The sequence below is a fragment of the Podarcis vaucheri genome (assembly GCF_965113315.1).
Source record: "Podarcis vaucheri genome assembly, chromosome: 13".
Taxonomy (NCBI): domain Eukaryota; kingdom Metazoa; phylum Chordata; class Lepidosauria; order Squamata; family Lacertidae; genus Podarcis; species Podarcis vaucheri.
The window spans coordinates 1,049,369-1,060,709 of record NC_138751.1 but is presented as its reverse complement, the minus strand read 5'-3'; the positions used below and the strand labels follow the sequence as shown (position 1 = coordinate 1,060,709).

Genomic DNA, 11,341 nt, shown 5'->3' with positions numbered 1-11,341 from the left:
GGGTACCACCGCACACCCACCCTCGAACCCCCTTCACCGTTGCACAAGCACCACACGTTTCCCAGACCTTTTCCTGAGCGAAATAAGCTCGAATATATATATATTCCCTATCCTTTCCTATGCCTATCTGCGCTCCATACTTAGAATGAGTAGACCGAGTGTTTCCCTTCTCCGCTTATTCCTATGGCCGCGCTTTGGCCAATCACAGCCATGCATTCGTCCTGCAGGAGCTAGCTCAGGGAGCTCTTGCACGCCTCATTTAACCTCCTGACGAGCTGCTGACGGCCCCCCACGGCGAGAACAATAGAACCGAAACTCCCGACCTCGTAAAACTGTCAAACCCTTGTTACAATGTATCCATTTCTACAAGAATGGATACATTCTGCTTCCGCTTTTGATCTAGGCTACGGAACGGACTGAAAGTCATCAGAACCTTTCAAAATTCATATAAAATCAACCACAGCTCCAATTTTCTTGCTCTTGGTGTCATTCGACTCAGTTTCCCCAGGACTCCATGATGTTGGCCGACTCCATAATCCTCGAGACGGCAAGTCACGTACACAGGAACTCCTTAATCCTGTCAGATCGCTCTGCCCAGCCCGTCCCCGGGCAATACCAGGTGGCAGACAGCGCATATCAGTAACCCATTGTCCCACCGCCACCGGTACTCATGAAATGTGTATTTGTGTATGACCCTCGCTCTGCATATTCCCCCCTCCCTTCCCTCAAATGTAAATTAGTGTAACCCCACCTTTCTCTGAGATATTCATGACGTGTGTAATATATTCATGATGTAATCCATGAAACCCAACCTTCCCATAATGTATTCATGACGTTCCGCGCACTGTGTTATGGGACTTGGAGGGAACTTTTAAAAGTTTATGTCGCCCCATTCTCGGGGTTCAATCTCGCCTTGAACCTGTTGCGCAATAAACTTGGATCTTCGCATTTTGCTCCTGCGTCCGGCTGAGCTTCCTTTTCTTCCGCTAGAATCCACGGACTTGGTCCGATTGGCTGGGTGGCAGGGTAAATACGCACCCAGATTTTCCGTAACACATATACAGTGGTGCCCTGCAAGACAAACGCCTCGGAAGACAAAAAATTCGCTAGACGAAGGAGTTTTTCGTTTTCTTAGCCGCTTCGCAAGACGCATTTCCCTATGGGCTTGCTTCGCAAAACGAAGCTTGCCCCGCAAGCTCCGGGGATAGCGGGGAAGCGCAGCGCGTCTTCCCCGCTGTCCCCGTACCTCTTTTGAAGCAAGGGGCGGCGGGGAGAAGATCGCTTCTCCCTGTTGCCAGCCCCGCAATCTCCGGGGACAGAGGGGAAGGCGCACGCGCCTTCCCCTCTCTCCCCGGACCCCTTTTGAACCAAGTGGGCGGCAACGGGGAGAAGCGATTCTCCCCGCTGCCCCTTCCCTTGCTTTAAAACAGGTCCGGGGACAGAGGGGAAGGCGCGCGGCGCTTCCCCTCTGTCCCCGGACGGTCTCCATAGGAACGCATTGAATGATTTTCAATGCATTCCTATGGGAAACCGTGCTTCGCAAGACGAAAAACTCGCAAGAAGAAAAAACTTGCGGAACAAATTAATTTCGTCTTGCGAGGCACCACTGTATATATAAGAAGAGCTTCCATATTTGCAATTCATTTAGTTGTTATAATATATTGTAAATTACTTTGGGGTGCTAAATTAATGAATGAAACAAATATCTGCTCATTGTTGTTTCCAATATGCTGTATGGAGAGATTCCGCCCCATTTCTGAACAGTTGAGCTCCTGCTCCCAGACTCTCTGGCTGCTCCCAGTGGAGTTTCTGCATGTTCAAAAATGGGGGGGGGGGTTCCCCAGGCAGCTGTTTGCTGTGGAGTTTATGCTTCTCATACAGGATGTTTCTGTGGCCCTTTTACATATTAAGTTCCCACCTGAAAGCATCCCAGGACAAAAATATCAGAACTGCAGGAAGTTTTTTATCCAGACTCTTTATTTCAGCTCATATACAATTGTCCTCTCTTGCAAAGATGCAAATATACACGTTTGTTTTATTATTGAACGATATTTATAGAAAAAAGAGAGAGGGATGGTGATCACAACAGAGTTTACAAATCATGTTCTTCTGTCAGATTGTTCCGGAAGGCACAGACGGGATCCCCACTCAGTGATGGTCTCCTTGGGGTGCAAATGAATATAACGTTCAGGCTTAATATCGTGCCCCACACTCTCAGATTCGCGCTCCAATTACGCACACTCTGTTGTGTTGTGTTATGCCCCATTTAGCAGCTGGAAGCTGGCCACACCAGCAACCCAAATCCGAGAGCCCTCCTGCGTAATGGATTCTGCCACCCTTTTGCAGAACACCTGGCCAAGACCCGAGTTTCCTCCTGAGAGCAGAAAAGGCACTTTGGAAAGGTTATGGTGCCCACCATCTTGTCAGAGGGGTCCTCCTCTGTCAGAAGTTTTTAAAAAGTGGCTCCTAAGACCCTTAATCCCTTAATCTGAATAAAATTGGTGAAAAAGCAGAGAGTTTATTGAATACAATATGTCCTTGCAAGAGCCGGTGTCCAAAGCAGGCACACCCAAAATTGACAAAGCATAAGCTTATCTTCCCTATACCTGAAGTGCAGGTTCCCTCCCTCGTCTCCCCACTGGCTGGGTACTGCAAGGTTTACAGCCCATCACGACCTCCTAATTTCCCTACTAATTTCCCGCCTTTGTCGACATCTCCCATCACTCTGATTTCGAGGACCACCCCTCCTGTTTACCTTTCTCCTTATTTGGTCCATGCTTTCTATGCTTTTAGGGATGCGGGTGGCGCTGTGGGTTAAACCACCAATAAAGCGAGATGAGCGCCGCAACCCCAGAGCCGGCCATGACTGGACCTAATGGTCAGGGGTCCCTTTACCTTTACTTCTATGCTTTCACACATTGACTCAAGAGACAAAGCCACATCCTGACCACTAACAGGTGTAAACAAGTTCTATACCTGCTGAAGTATACAAAAAACCGTATTCCAGCCGCAAGCCGTCCCATTTAAGAGCATCCTGACTGCAAGCTGGTCTAAATATAAGTGTAAGCAGGTCTCTGCTGCTGCCTGCTGATATCCAGCTGTTGCAGCCTTTTGGGGTTTTGGTGAAAAAAGCAGCATTATCCTCTGGACCTTTTCATGCCCTTATTTACGTGGGAGAACAAAAGGAACGTAAACTTTGGCAGTTAGGCGATCTATGCCAGGTTCTATCATTTCCACATTGCCCTCTGGTGGCCGCCCTTGGGAACATCAACCCCAGGTAAGTAAAGCACAACTCTGGGAGCCGACACAATCCAGACAGGAGGGCAGGCGGGAGGAACTGCTGCTTTTACTCTCCTACACACACCATTGCTCACCTTGGGCACACCAGTCTGCTTTGGGTCATTAACACTGGGACATACAGCTTTCAACACACACACACCCTGCCCTTCCTCTGTCTCACTTGCCCTAATACCTGATCCGGAAGATGTGGACAGTGCCGTTGCTCAGAGCCACGACAAAGCGCCCCTCCCTAGCCACCGTGACCACCCGCGGTCGGTCAATGCTGTTCTCAGCAGTGAGGAACGCCCCCAACTCCTCCCCGCTGGGGGAGAAGGCCACCACCTTGTTCAGCTCCCGTAGGACCACGTAGATGATGCCCGTGGCATCGGCACAAACGGCCCCCGGCTGGCACTCGCCCAGCTGCTCCTCAGAGAACTCGGCCACCAGCTGCCCCGTCCTGGTGAACAGGACCACGCTGCGGCGGTACCAGTCGGAGCCCACAAAGCCGTCCTTGTGGTTGGCCAGGAAGACGAGGCATCTCTCCCCACTGCCCTCGGGCACAATCTTCTCCAGCAGCCGCCCCTCCAGGTCGTACACCTCCAACTGCCCAGCCACACACACTGCCATACGGTCTCCCCCCAGACCCACCACGGCATGGCTGGCCTGCCCCCTTCGCAGGGCCTTCTGCCACACCAGGCCACCTTCACCGTTCAGGAGGTAGAGGCAGGAGCCGGCTGTGAAGGCCACCTTGCTGCCCACGGTGGCCACGCTGACCGGGGCCACGCCACTGGGGACAGGGACAGTGCCCTTGAACTCCCCCTGCAGGGAGAAGCGCTTCAGCTTCTGGTTTTGCTCATCGGCCACCAGCAGCTCTCCAGAGCCAAAGGGGCAGAGCCCCGTGACCTGAGGACGCTTCTTGTCACTGGGGGTCTTGACCCAGAAGCTACACGAGAAGAGAGGCTTGGGTGTCAGAAGGGGGGCTTCCGGGGCCTTGGGAGGAGGCACAGTCGTCTGGGATCCCTCCTTGGCAGGCTGCTCTTGCTGCTGTTGCTTCCTCCTCTTCTTCTTTGCCCCTTTTGTGGCTGCCTCCTTGTGGCCCTCCGGCACTCCAGTGGGGATCTCAGCGTTGACCTCCAGGCAGGGCAGGTGGGTCTCTTTCTTGGCCCCATTTGTGGCCTCCTCCTTGGGGCCCTCCGGCACTCCAGTGGGGCTCTCCTCCCGGAACTCCAGGTGGAACAGGCAAGGGCCACTGCCCTCAATCTCAGCGTTGACCTCCAGGCAGGGCAGGCGGGTGGCCAGCGGCTCCCAGGAGAAGCCCTGCAGATGCCTGAGACGCTCACAGATGACCTGCTCCAGGGAGACGATCTCCACCTCCCTCCCCAGACTCAGCACCTTCTGGGCAAAGGCCACGGTGCTGGAGGCCACCTGCTCTTGGAACTCCAGATCGGAGCAGAGGGCCTGGCAGGCCTTCTGCTGCTCCCTCACGTAGTCCGCCAGCTGGGCCAGGACCTCCTCCTGCTGCGCCAGCAGCCGCTGCACCGCCCGCGAGCATGCCCGCTCCACCGCATCCCGGATGCTAGCCTCGCGCCCCTGCAGCTGCGCAGCCTCCCTCTCCAGGCTGGCCCTCCCCGCCCGGATGACCTGCACCGTCTCCTCCACCCCCGCCAGGAGCTCCACGATGACCGGCCGGCGGGCCAGGGCCGCCTCAGCCAGGGGCAGGCAAGGGTGCTGGAGGTGGGCCCCCAGCCGGCACTCCCGGCAGAGGACGACGGCGCAAGGCGTGCAGAAGAAGCGCAGCTCCTCGCCGGTGTGCTCCTTGCACTGCAGCGCCTGGCGCTTCCGGATCTCCTCGTCGTGCTCCCCGGAGAGGTAGTCCTCCATGGCCACCACGCGGTGGAGGTGGGTGAGGCGGGAGCAGCGGTGCCCGCTGGCGCAGTCCCGGCACATGTCGTCAGCGCAGTCCAGGCAGCGGGAGACGGCCGGCCGGCTGGTCTCCTGGCCGATGAGCGGGCAGAGGCTGCAGGTGGGCTCTGCCTCCCCCGTGGGGCGGACAAGGTCCAGCAGGCCGTTGATGAAGAAGTTGGTCCGGAGAGCACCCACACCCCCCTCTGGGAGGGCCACCCGCTCACGGCACTCGGGGCACTGAAGCTCCTTCTGGCCTCCTGCCAACTTCCGCAGGCACTCCTGGCAGTAGCTGTGCAGGCAGGGCAGGATCTTGGGGCGGCGGAGGCGCTCCAGGCAGATAGTGCAGGTCAGGAAGCCGCTGGTGAGGGCTTCGGAGAGGGACGGGGCCTTGGCAGCCATGGTGGGGTGGGTGGTCCCTGCTGCAGGGAGGTTGCCTTGAAGGGAGAGAGAAAGAGAGAGAGAGCGCACTGTGAAAAGGATCCAGGGGTTTTAGTAAACCACAATATGAGTCAACGCTGTGATGCAGCAGCAAAAAAAGACTAATGTGATTTTAGGCGGCACCATCAGAAGTCCAGGGCAGCACAATTTAAGGAGGATACAGTGGTACCTCAGGTTAAATACTTAAATCGTTCTGGAGGTCCGTTCTTAACCTGAAACTCTTCTTAACCTGAAGCACCACTTTAGCTAATGGGGCCTCCCACTGCTGCTGTGCCACCAGAGCACAATTTCTGTTCTCATCCTGAAGCAAAGTTCTTAACCCAAGGTGCTATTTCTGGGTAACCCGAGGTACAACTGTATTGACAAGCTGGAAGGTATGCAGAGAAGGGCTGCCAAGATGATCAAAGGTCTGGAAACCAAGCCTGATGAGAACGGGAAAAGAGGAGACTGAGAGGAGATATGGTCAGTGGCGTAGCGTGGGGGGTGCCAGGGGTGCCGGCCGCACCGGGTGCAACATCTGGGGGGGTGCGAGTCCAGAGGGAAGGGACAAGTTCCTTCCTCCGCCGGGCTCCCCGCCGCCACCGCCAGCCTTGCGCCCTAGCGCGCCGCCGCTGCGGCTGCGCTCCACTCACTGCTCGCAGGAGGAGCAGCCGCTGCAGCAGTGCCGATGCCACCACCGATGCCTGGCCGGGCACGGGCAGCCTCCGCACGCCGCCGCCACCCCCTCGGCCCAGCCACAGGCGGCGGCTGCTTCTGCCGACTGGGAGGGAGGAGAGCTCCGAGGGGCCTTGCCGCGCCCTGCGCTCCCCAAAACCCTCCGAGAGGAAGCCGGCGGGCGGGAGAGGGTCTCCCGGCAGAAGGGGGCGCCGCTGGCTCCAGCTCTCAGCGCAAGTCTCAGCCCCGGGGGGGGGCGAGGACGGAGCACGGCTGGAAGCCCCCGGACCCGGCAGGGAGGAGAGGCACTCGCCAAGCCCGGATCTGGAGCTCCACCTACAGCCCAAGGAGAGGAGGGGGCGGGGAGGCGCCCGAGGGGAGGGGGCTTCGGCTGCCTCGGCCCGCGGGGGCTCCGCAAATAATAAATTTAATAAATTCCTGCTGAGCCTTTGGGGGGGTCCTTGGCTCCTTCGCTCGCCCCCAGCCCCAGTGGCGTAGCGTGAGGGGTGCAGGGGGGCCGGGCGCAACATCTGGGGGGGGCTCGCACTTGAGTGCTAAAATCCACGGGTTAGGGGGCGCAAATTACTTGCCTTGCCCCGGGTGCTGACAACCCACGCTACGCCACTGGATATGGTAGCTATCTTCAAAGATCTCAAGGGCTGCCACATGGGAAATGAAGCAAGCCTGAGTTCAGTTACAAGAACGGACATTGCAGCGTAAACATCAGGAAGAACTTTCTGACAGTAGGAGCAGTTTCTACTCGGTTTCTGGATCTGGACCACTCACTAAGGCACAGCAGAGTCTGTATTGTGGCTCGGAGCCAAGGACACCCTCCCTCCTCCCTGACTTTGCCCAGTCCTCTCGGGACAAAAGTTCTGCAAACACCAGATATGGCTGGATTCCCTTTTGAACTCCCTGCAAGGCCAGTGTTCTCCAGGGAGGGAGCGGGAGTCCAGCAACACCCGGAGAGCCCTGCTGCTGGGGCTCCCCTCTTTCCTCCCGCTAGGAGCCTGGGGTGAGAGGGGGCTCCCCGGATCGGGGTGTCCCCGGGAGGCAGGAGGAGGAGCCCTTGCGCCTGATGTAAGGAAACCGAGGCTCTGTACAAGAAGCGCACGTCCCTAAGTGCGCTAGGTAGGAAGGCGCGCACAGGAGCGCGTTAAACGCACAGCCACAAACACGGGGAAAACCCACACACGGGGTTGAAAGCGCCACTCTCCGTGGGTTGAGCCTCACAGGCGACCCCTGGTTTTTACAACACGTCCAGAAGCGATGGGTGCGAGTCAGAAGTGGGGGGGCGGCTCTTTCCAACGGGAGTGGGGGTTAGGGGGCAGGACTCCTGGGTTCCTAGGAGACTCCTGGCGCCGGCGGGGGCGCCCTTGCCCAGCTCTCATCGAGGCCCTTGCGACCAGCGTGACCTCCCTTTCCCCGGGATCCAGGGAGAGAAGGACCGCCCCCCGACCCACCCCGGCCGCCCCTAACCCTCCGAAGGTCTCCATGCCAAAGGCCGCCGCCCGAACCCCATATCTGGGGGGCGACTCCCGACTGGCTGGCAGCTTGCCCGCCTGCCCGCGAAGGAGCCCCTACCCCGGAGCGGCAGCTGGGCTGGGGGTCCTCTCCTCTTGCCCTTCCCTCGGGAGGTCGCCCCCGAGATGTGGGGCGGGGAGCGTCACTGCACGAAAGCGAAAGCGAATCTGACGCCTGGCCCGGCCCCCAGGGGGCGGAGGATTCCCGCAAGGCGAGGCGTCGCGGGGCTGGGAGGTTGCGACAAGGGGGTGGCGGGGGGGGGGCTCGGGGATGGCTCCGCTGGGGGGCCAAAGGGCTGGAGAGGGGGCGTCCTGCCCGCCCGCTCCCCTCGTCTCTCCTCGCCCCCTTTGAGCCTCGCAGCCCGTCTCCTCTTGGGTATCCAGGCTGGACCACCCCCCGAGGAGTTAGCGCAAGCGGGTCTTGGCAAAGTGTGCCCTCCTGGGGCCGCCCCGCTTCCCGCCCCCCCGTCGGAGAGCTCCCTGTTTCCTTCGTGGACGCAAGAACCGAGGGCAGCAGCTGGGTCAGGCCAAAAGAGGGCCCCGTCCAGCTGTGATTCATGCATCGCAGGGGTTGGACTAGATGACCCCCGGGTTCCCTTTTGACTCCCCTAAGGTCCCCTGCAGGGACGCGGGTGGCGCCGTGGGTTATACCACACAGCCTGGGACTTGCTGATCAGAAGGTCGGCAGTTTGAATCCCCACGACGGGGTGAGCTCCCATTGCTCAGTCCCTGCTCTTGCCCACCTAGCAGTTCGAAAGCACGTCAAAGTGCAAGTAGATAAATAGGTACCGCTCCGGCGGGAAGGTAAACGGCGTTTCCGTGCGCTGCTCTGGTTCGCCAGAAGTGGCTTAGTCCTGATGGCCACATGACCCGGAAGCTGTACGCCGGCTCCCTCGGCCAGCAAAGCAGGATGAGCGCCGCAACCCCAGAGTCAGCCACAACTGGACCTAACGGTCAGGGGTCCCTTTACCTTTACCTTAAGGCAGTGTTTCCCAACCGGTGTTCCGCGGCACACTAGTGTGCCGCAAAACGTTGCCTGGTGTGCCGTGGGAGGGAGGTGGGCGAGTCGGGCGGCGAGAGGCGGGGCGGCGACGGCGAGGAGAGGCCGCCCAGCGCGGGGCTCTCGCCGTCTGCCTGCCTGGCTGCCTGCGTGGCGCTGATGTCACGGGGCTGTAACGTGCCCCACATAGGCACACGCGGGGCGGCGAGCGAGCTCCCTCCCACATCCCATCGCCGCTCGCTTTGGCCGGCCTACTGGGCTGTCGCAGGCGGAAGGCCTGCGCATGCGCGAGGTTTTTGCGCCTTCGGGATTCCCTTCACGCCTTCCTCCTCCCGGGTCCTTGAGAGCGCGGGAAGCGGCAGCGCGAGACCGGCGTTGAGCCTGGTAGGTATTGCGCTTGCCAAGGCAGTCATTTGGGAAATGAAAACTTGCAAAGCAAGCAACCAGTTCAATCTGAAGTACGTGTATGCTTAATATCCTGTATCTGAAACCTGTTCTGCCCCCTCCCCCACACTTGGTGCCATTTTCATCTACACATGCAGCAGAGTAAGTTGACCCAGAATAGTACCAATTCAGATGGCAGATGGGAGAATGACAGTGCTGAATGCTTTCCCATGTAGAACAGTCCCTGCAAATAAAAACCTAGCATATTTGGAAGAGGGATGCTAGCCTAACCATTACCTTCTATGCTGTTACTATTTTTTTTTTTTTTTTTTTACATAAGTAAAAAGTGACCTTTCCCCATCTGGCATGGTGGTGTGCCTCGAGATTTTTTTCATGAAACAAGTGTGCCTTTGCCCAAAAAAGGTTGGGAAACACTGCCTTAAGGTCCCCTGCACAGCCTAGTCCTTTACTCACCAGCTCCGAAGAACAGCACCCAAGAATAAAACGCAAAGTTTTATTTCTTGCTGGAGCAGGAAAGGTTACAGCAAGCGACCAAGAAAGCAGTCAGAGGCTGAACCCCGATCTTTGTTGTACACCGTTTTTATAGTCATCGTATCGTTTAGACACACCAGCTAACCACCTGGGATACAGTCCTACCACCAGCTTTAAACGCAAAGGCGGATGTTTGCATGCTTCAGCTAACCTGGGCATTTCCTCTTTCTTCCCTATGTGTATTCTGTGCCCTTGCATGCTCACAAAACTTCCCTTTACACACCCCTTTGTGGTTTGCTCTTTCTCTGCCCCCTTTTAAGCCTGCGTTTCAGAGCAATTATTGTGAGACTAGCATGTGACCATGGTGTCAGCCAGCAACAAGATGGTGTTAGTCTTGCTGAAGCTTGAACGAAGGTGAGAGGTAGCTGGTCTTGCTTGTTGTTTAGTCGTTTAGTCGTGTCCGCCTCTTCGTGACCCCATGGACCAGAGCACGCCAGGCACTTCTGTCCTCCACTGCCTCCCGCAGTTTGATCAAACTCATGCTAGTAGCTTCAAGAACACCATCCAACCATCTCATTCTCTGTCGTCCCCTTCTCCTTGTGCCCTCCATCTTTCCCAACATCAGGGTCTTTTCCAGGGAGTCCTCTCTTCTCATGAGGTGGCCAAAGTCTTGGAGCCTCAGCTTCACAATCTGTCCTTCCAGTGAGCACTCAGGGCTGATTTCCTTCAGAATGGAGAGGTTTGATCTTCTTGCAGTCCATGGGACTCTCCAGAGTCTCCTCCAGCACCATAATTCAAAAGCATCAATTCTTCGGCGATCAGCCTTCTTTATGGTCCAGCTCTCACTTCCATACATCACTACTGGGAAAACCATGGCTTTTACTATACGGACCTTTGTTGGCAAGGTGATGTCTCTGCTTTTTAAGATGTTGTCTAGGTTTGCCATCGCCTTTCTCCCAAGGAGCAGGCGTCTTTTAATTTCGTAACTGCTGTCACCATCTGCAGTGATCATGGAGCCCAAGAAAGTAAAATCTCTCACTGCCTCCATTTCTTCCCCATCTATTTGCCAGGAGGTGATGGGCCCAGTGGCCATGATCTTCGTTTTTTTGATGTTGAGCTTCAGACCATATTTTGCGCTCTCCTCTTTCACCCTCATTAAAAGGTTCTTTAATTCCTCTTCACTTTCTGCCATCAAGGTTGTGTCATCTGCATATCTGAGGTTGTTGATATTTCTTCCGGCAATCTTAATTCCGGCTTGGGATTCATCCAGCCCAGCCTTTCGCATGATGAATTCTGCATATAAGTTAAATAAGCAGGGAGACAATATACAGCCTTGCCGTACTCCTTTCCCAATTTGGAACCAATCAGTTGTTCCATATCCAGTTCTAACTGTAGCTTCTTGTCCCACATAGAGATTTCGCAGGAGACAGATGAGGTGATCAGGCACTCCCATTTCTTTAAGAACTTGCCATAGTTTGCTGTGGTCAACACAGTCAAAGGCTTTTGCATAGTCAATGAAGCAGAAGTAGATGTCTTTCTGGAACTCTCTGGCTTTCTCCATAATCCAGCGCATGTTTGCAATTTGGTCTCTGGTTCCTCTGCCTCTTCTAAATCCAGCTTGCACTTCTGGGAGTTCTCGGTCCACATACTGCTTGAGCCTTCCTTG

The 11,341-nt window shown here is 56.5% G+C and overlaps 1 protein-coding gene across 2 annotated transcripts; it reads right to left on the bottom strand.

Moving 5' to 3' along the window:
- Nucleotides 1-2,495: 2,495 nt before the first annotated feature.
- Nucleotides 2,496-9,768, bottom strand: LOC309517948 (E3 ubiquitin-protein ligase TRIM56-like). 2 transcript variants are annotated; one of them, XM_082197637.1, is made up of 2 exons: nt 9,658-9,768; nt 2,496-5,618 (listed from the first exon to the last, which is right to left on the bottom strand). In XM_082197637.1, the coding sequence occupies exon 2, from the start codon at nt 5,581-5,583 to the stop codon at nt 3,466-3,468; it is 2,118 nt and encodes a 705-aa protein (XP_082053763.1). In that variant the 5' UTR covers nt 5,584-5,618; nt 9,658-9,768; the 3' UTR covers nt 2,496-3,465. The 2 variants fall into 2 exon arrangements, with proteins under 2 accessions (XP_082053763.1, XP_082053762.1); XM_082197636.1 differs by lacking the exon at nt 9,658-9,768 and adding an exon at nt 7,861-8,004.
- Nucleotides 9,769-11,341: the final 1,573 nt, after the last annotated feature.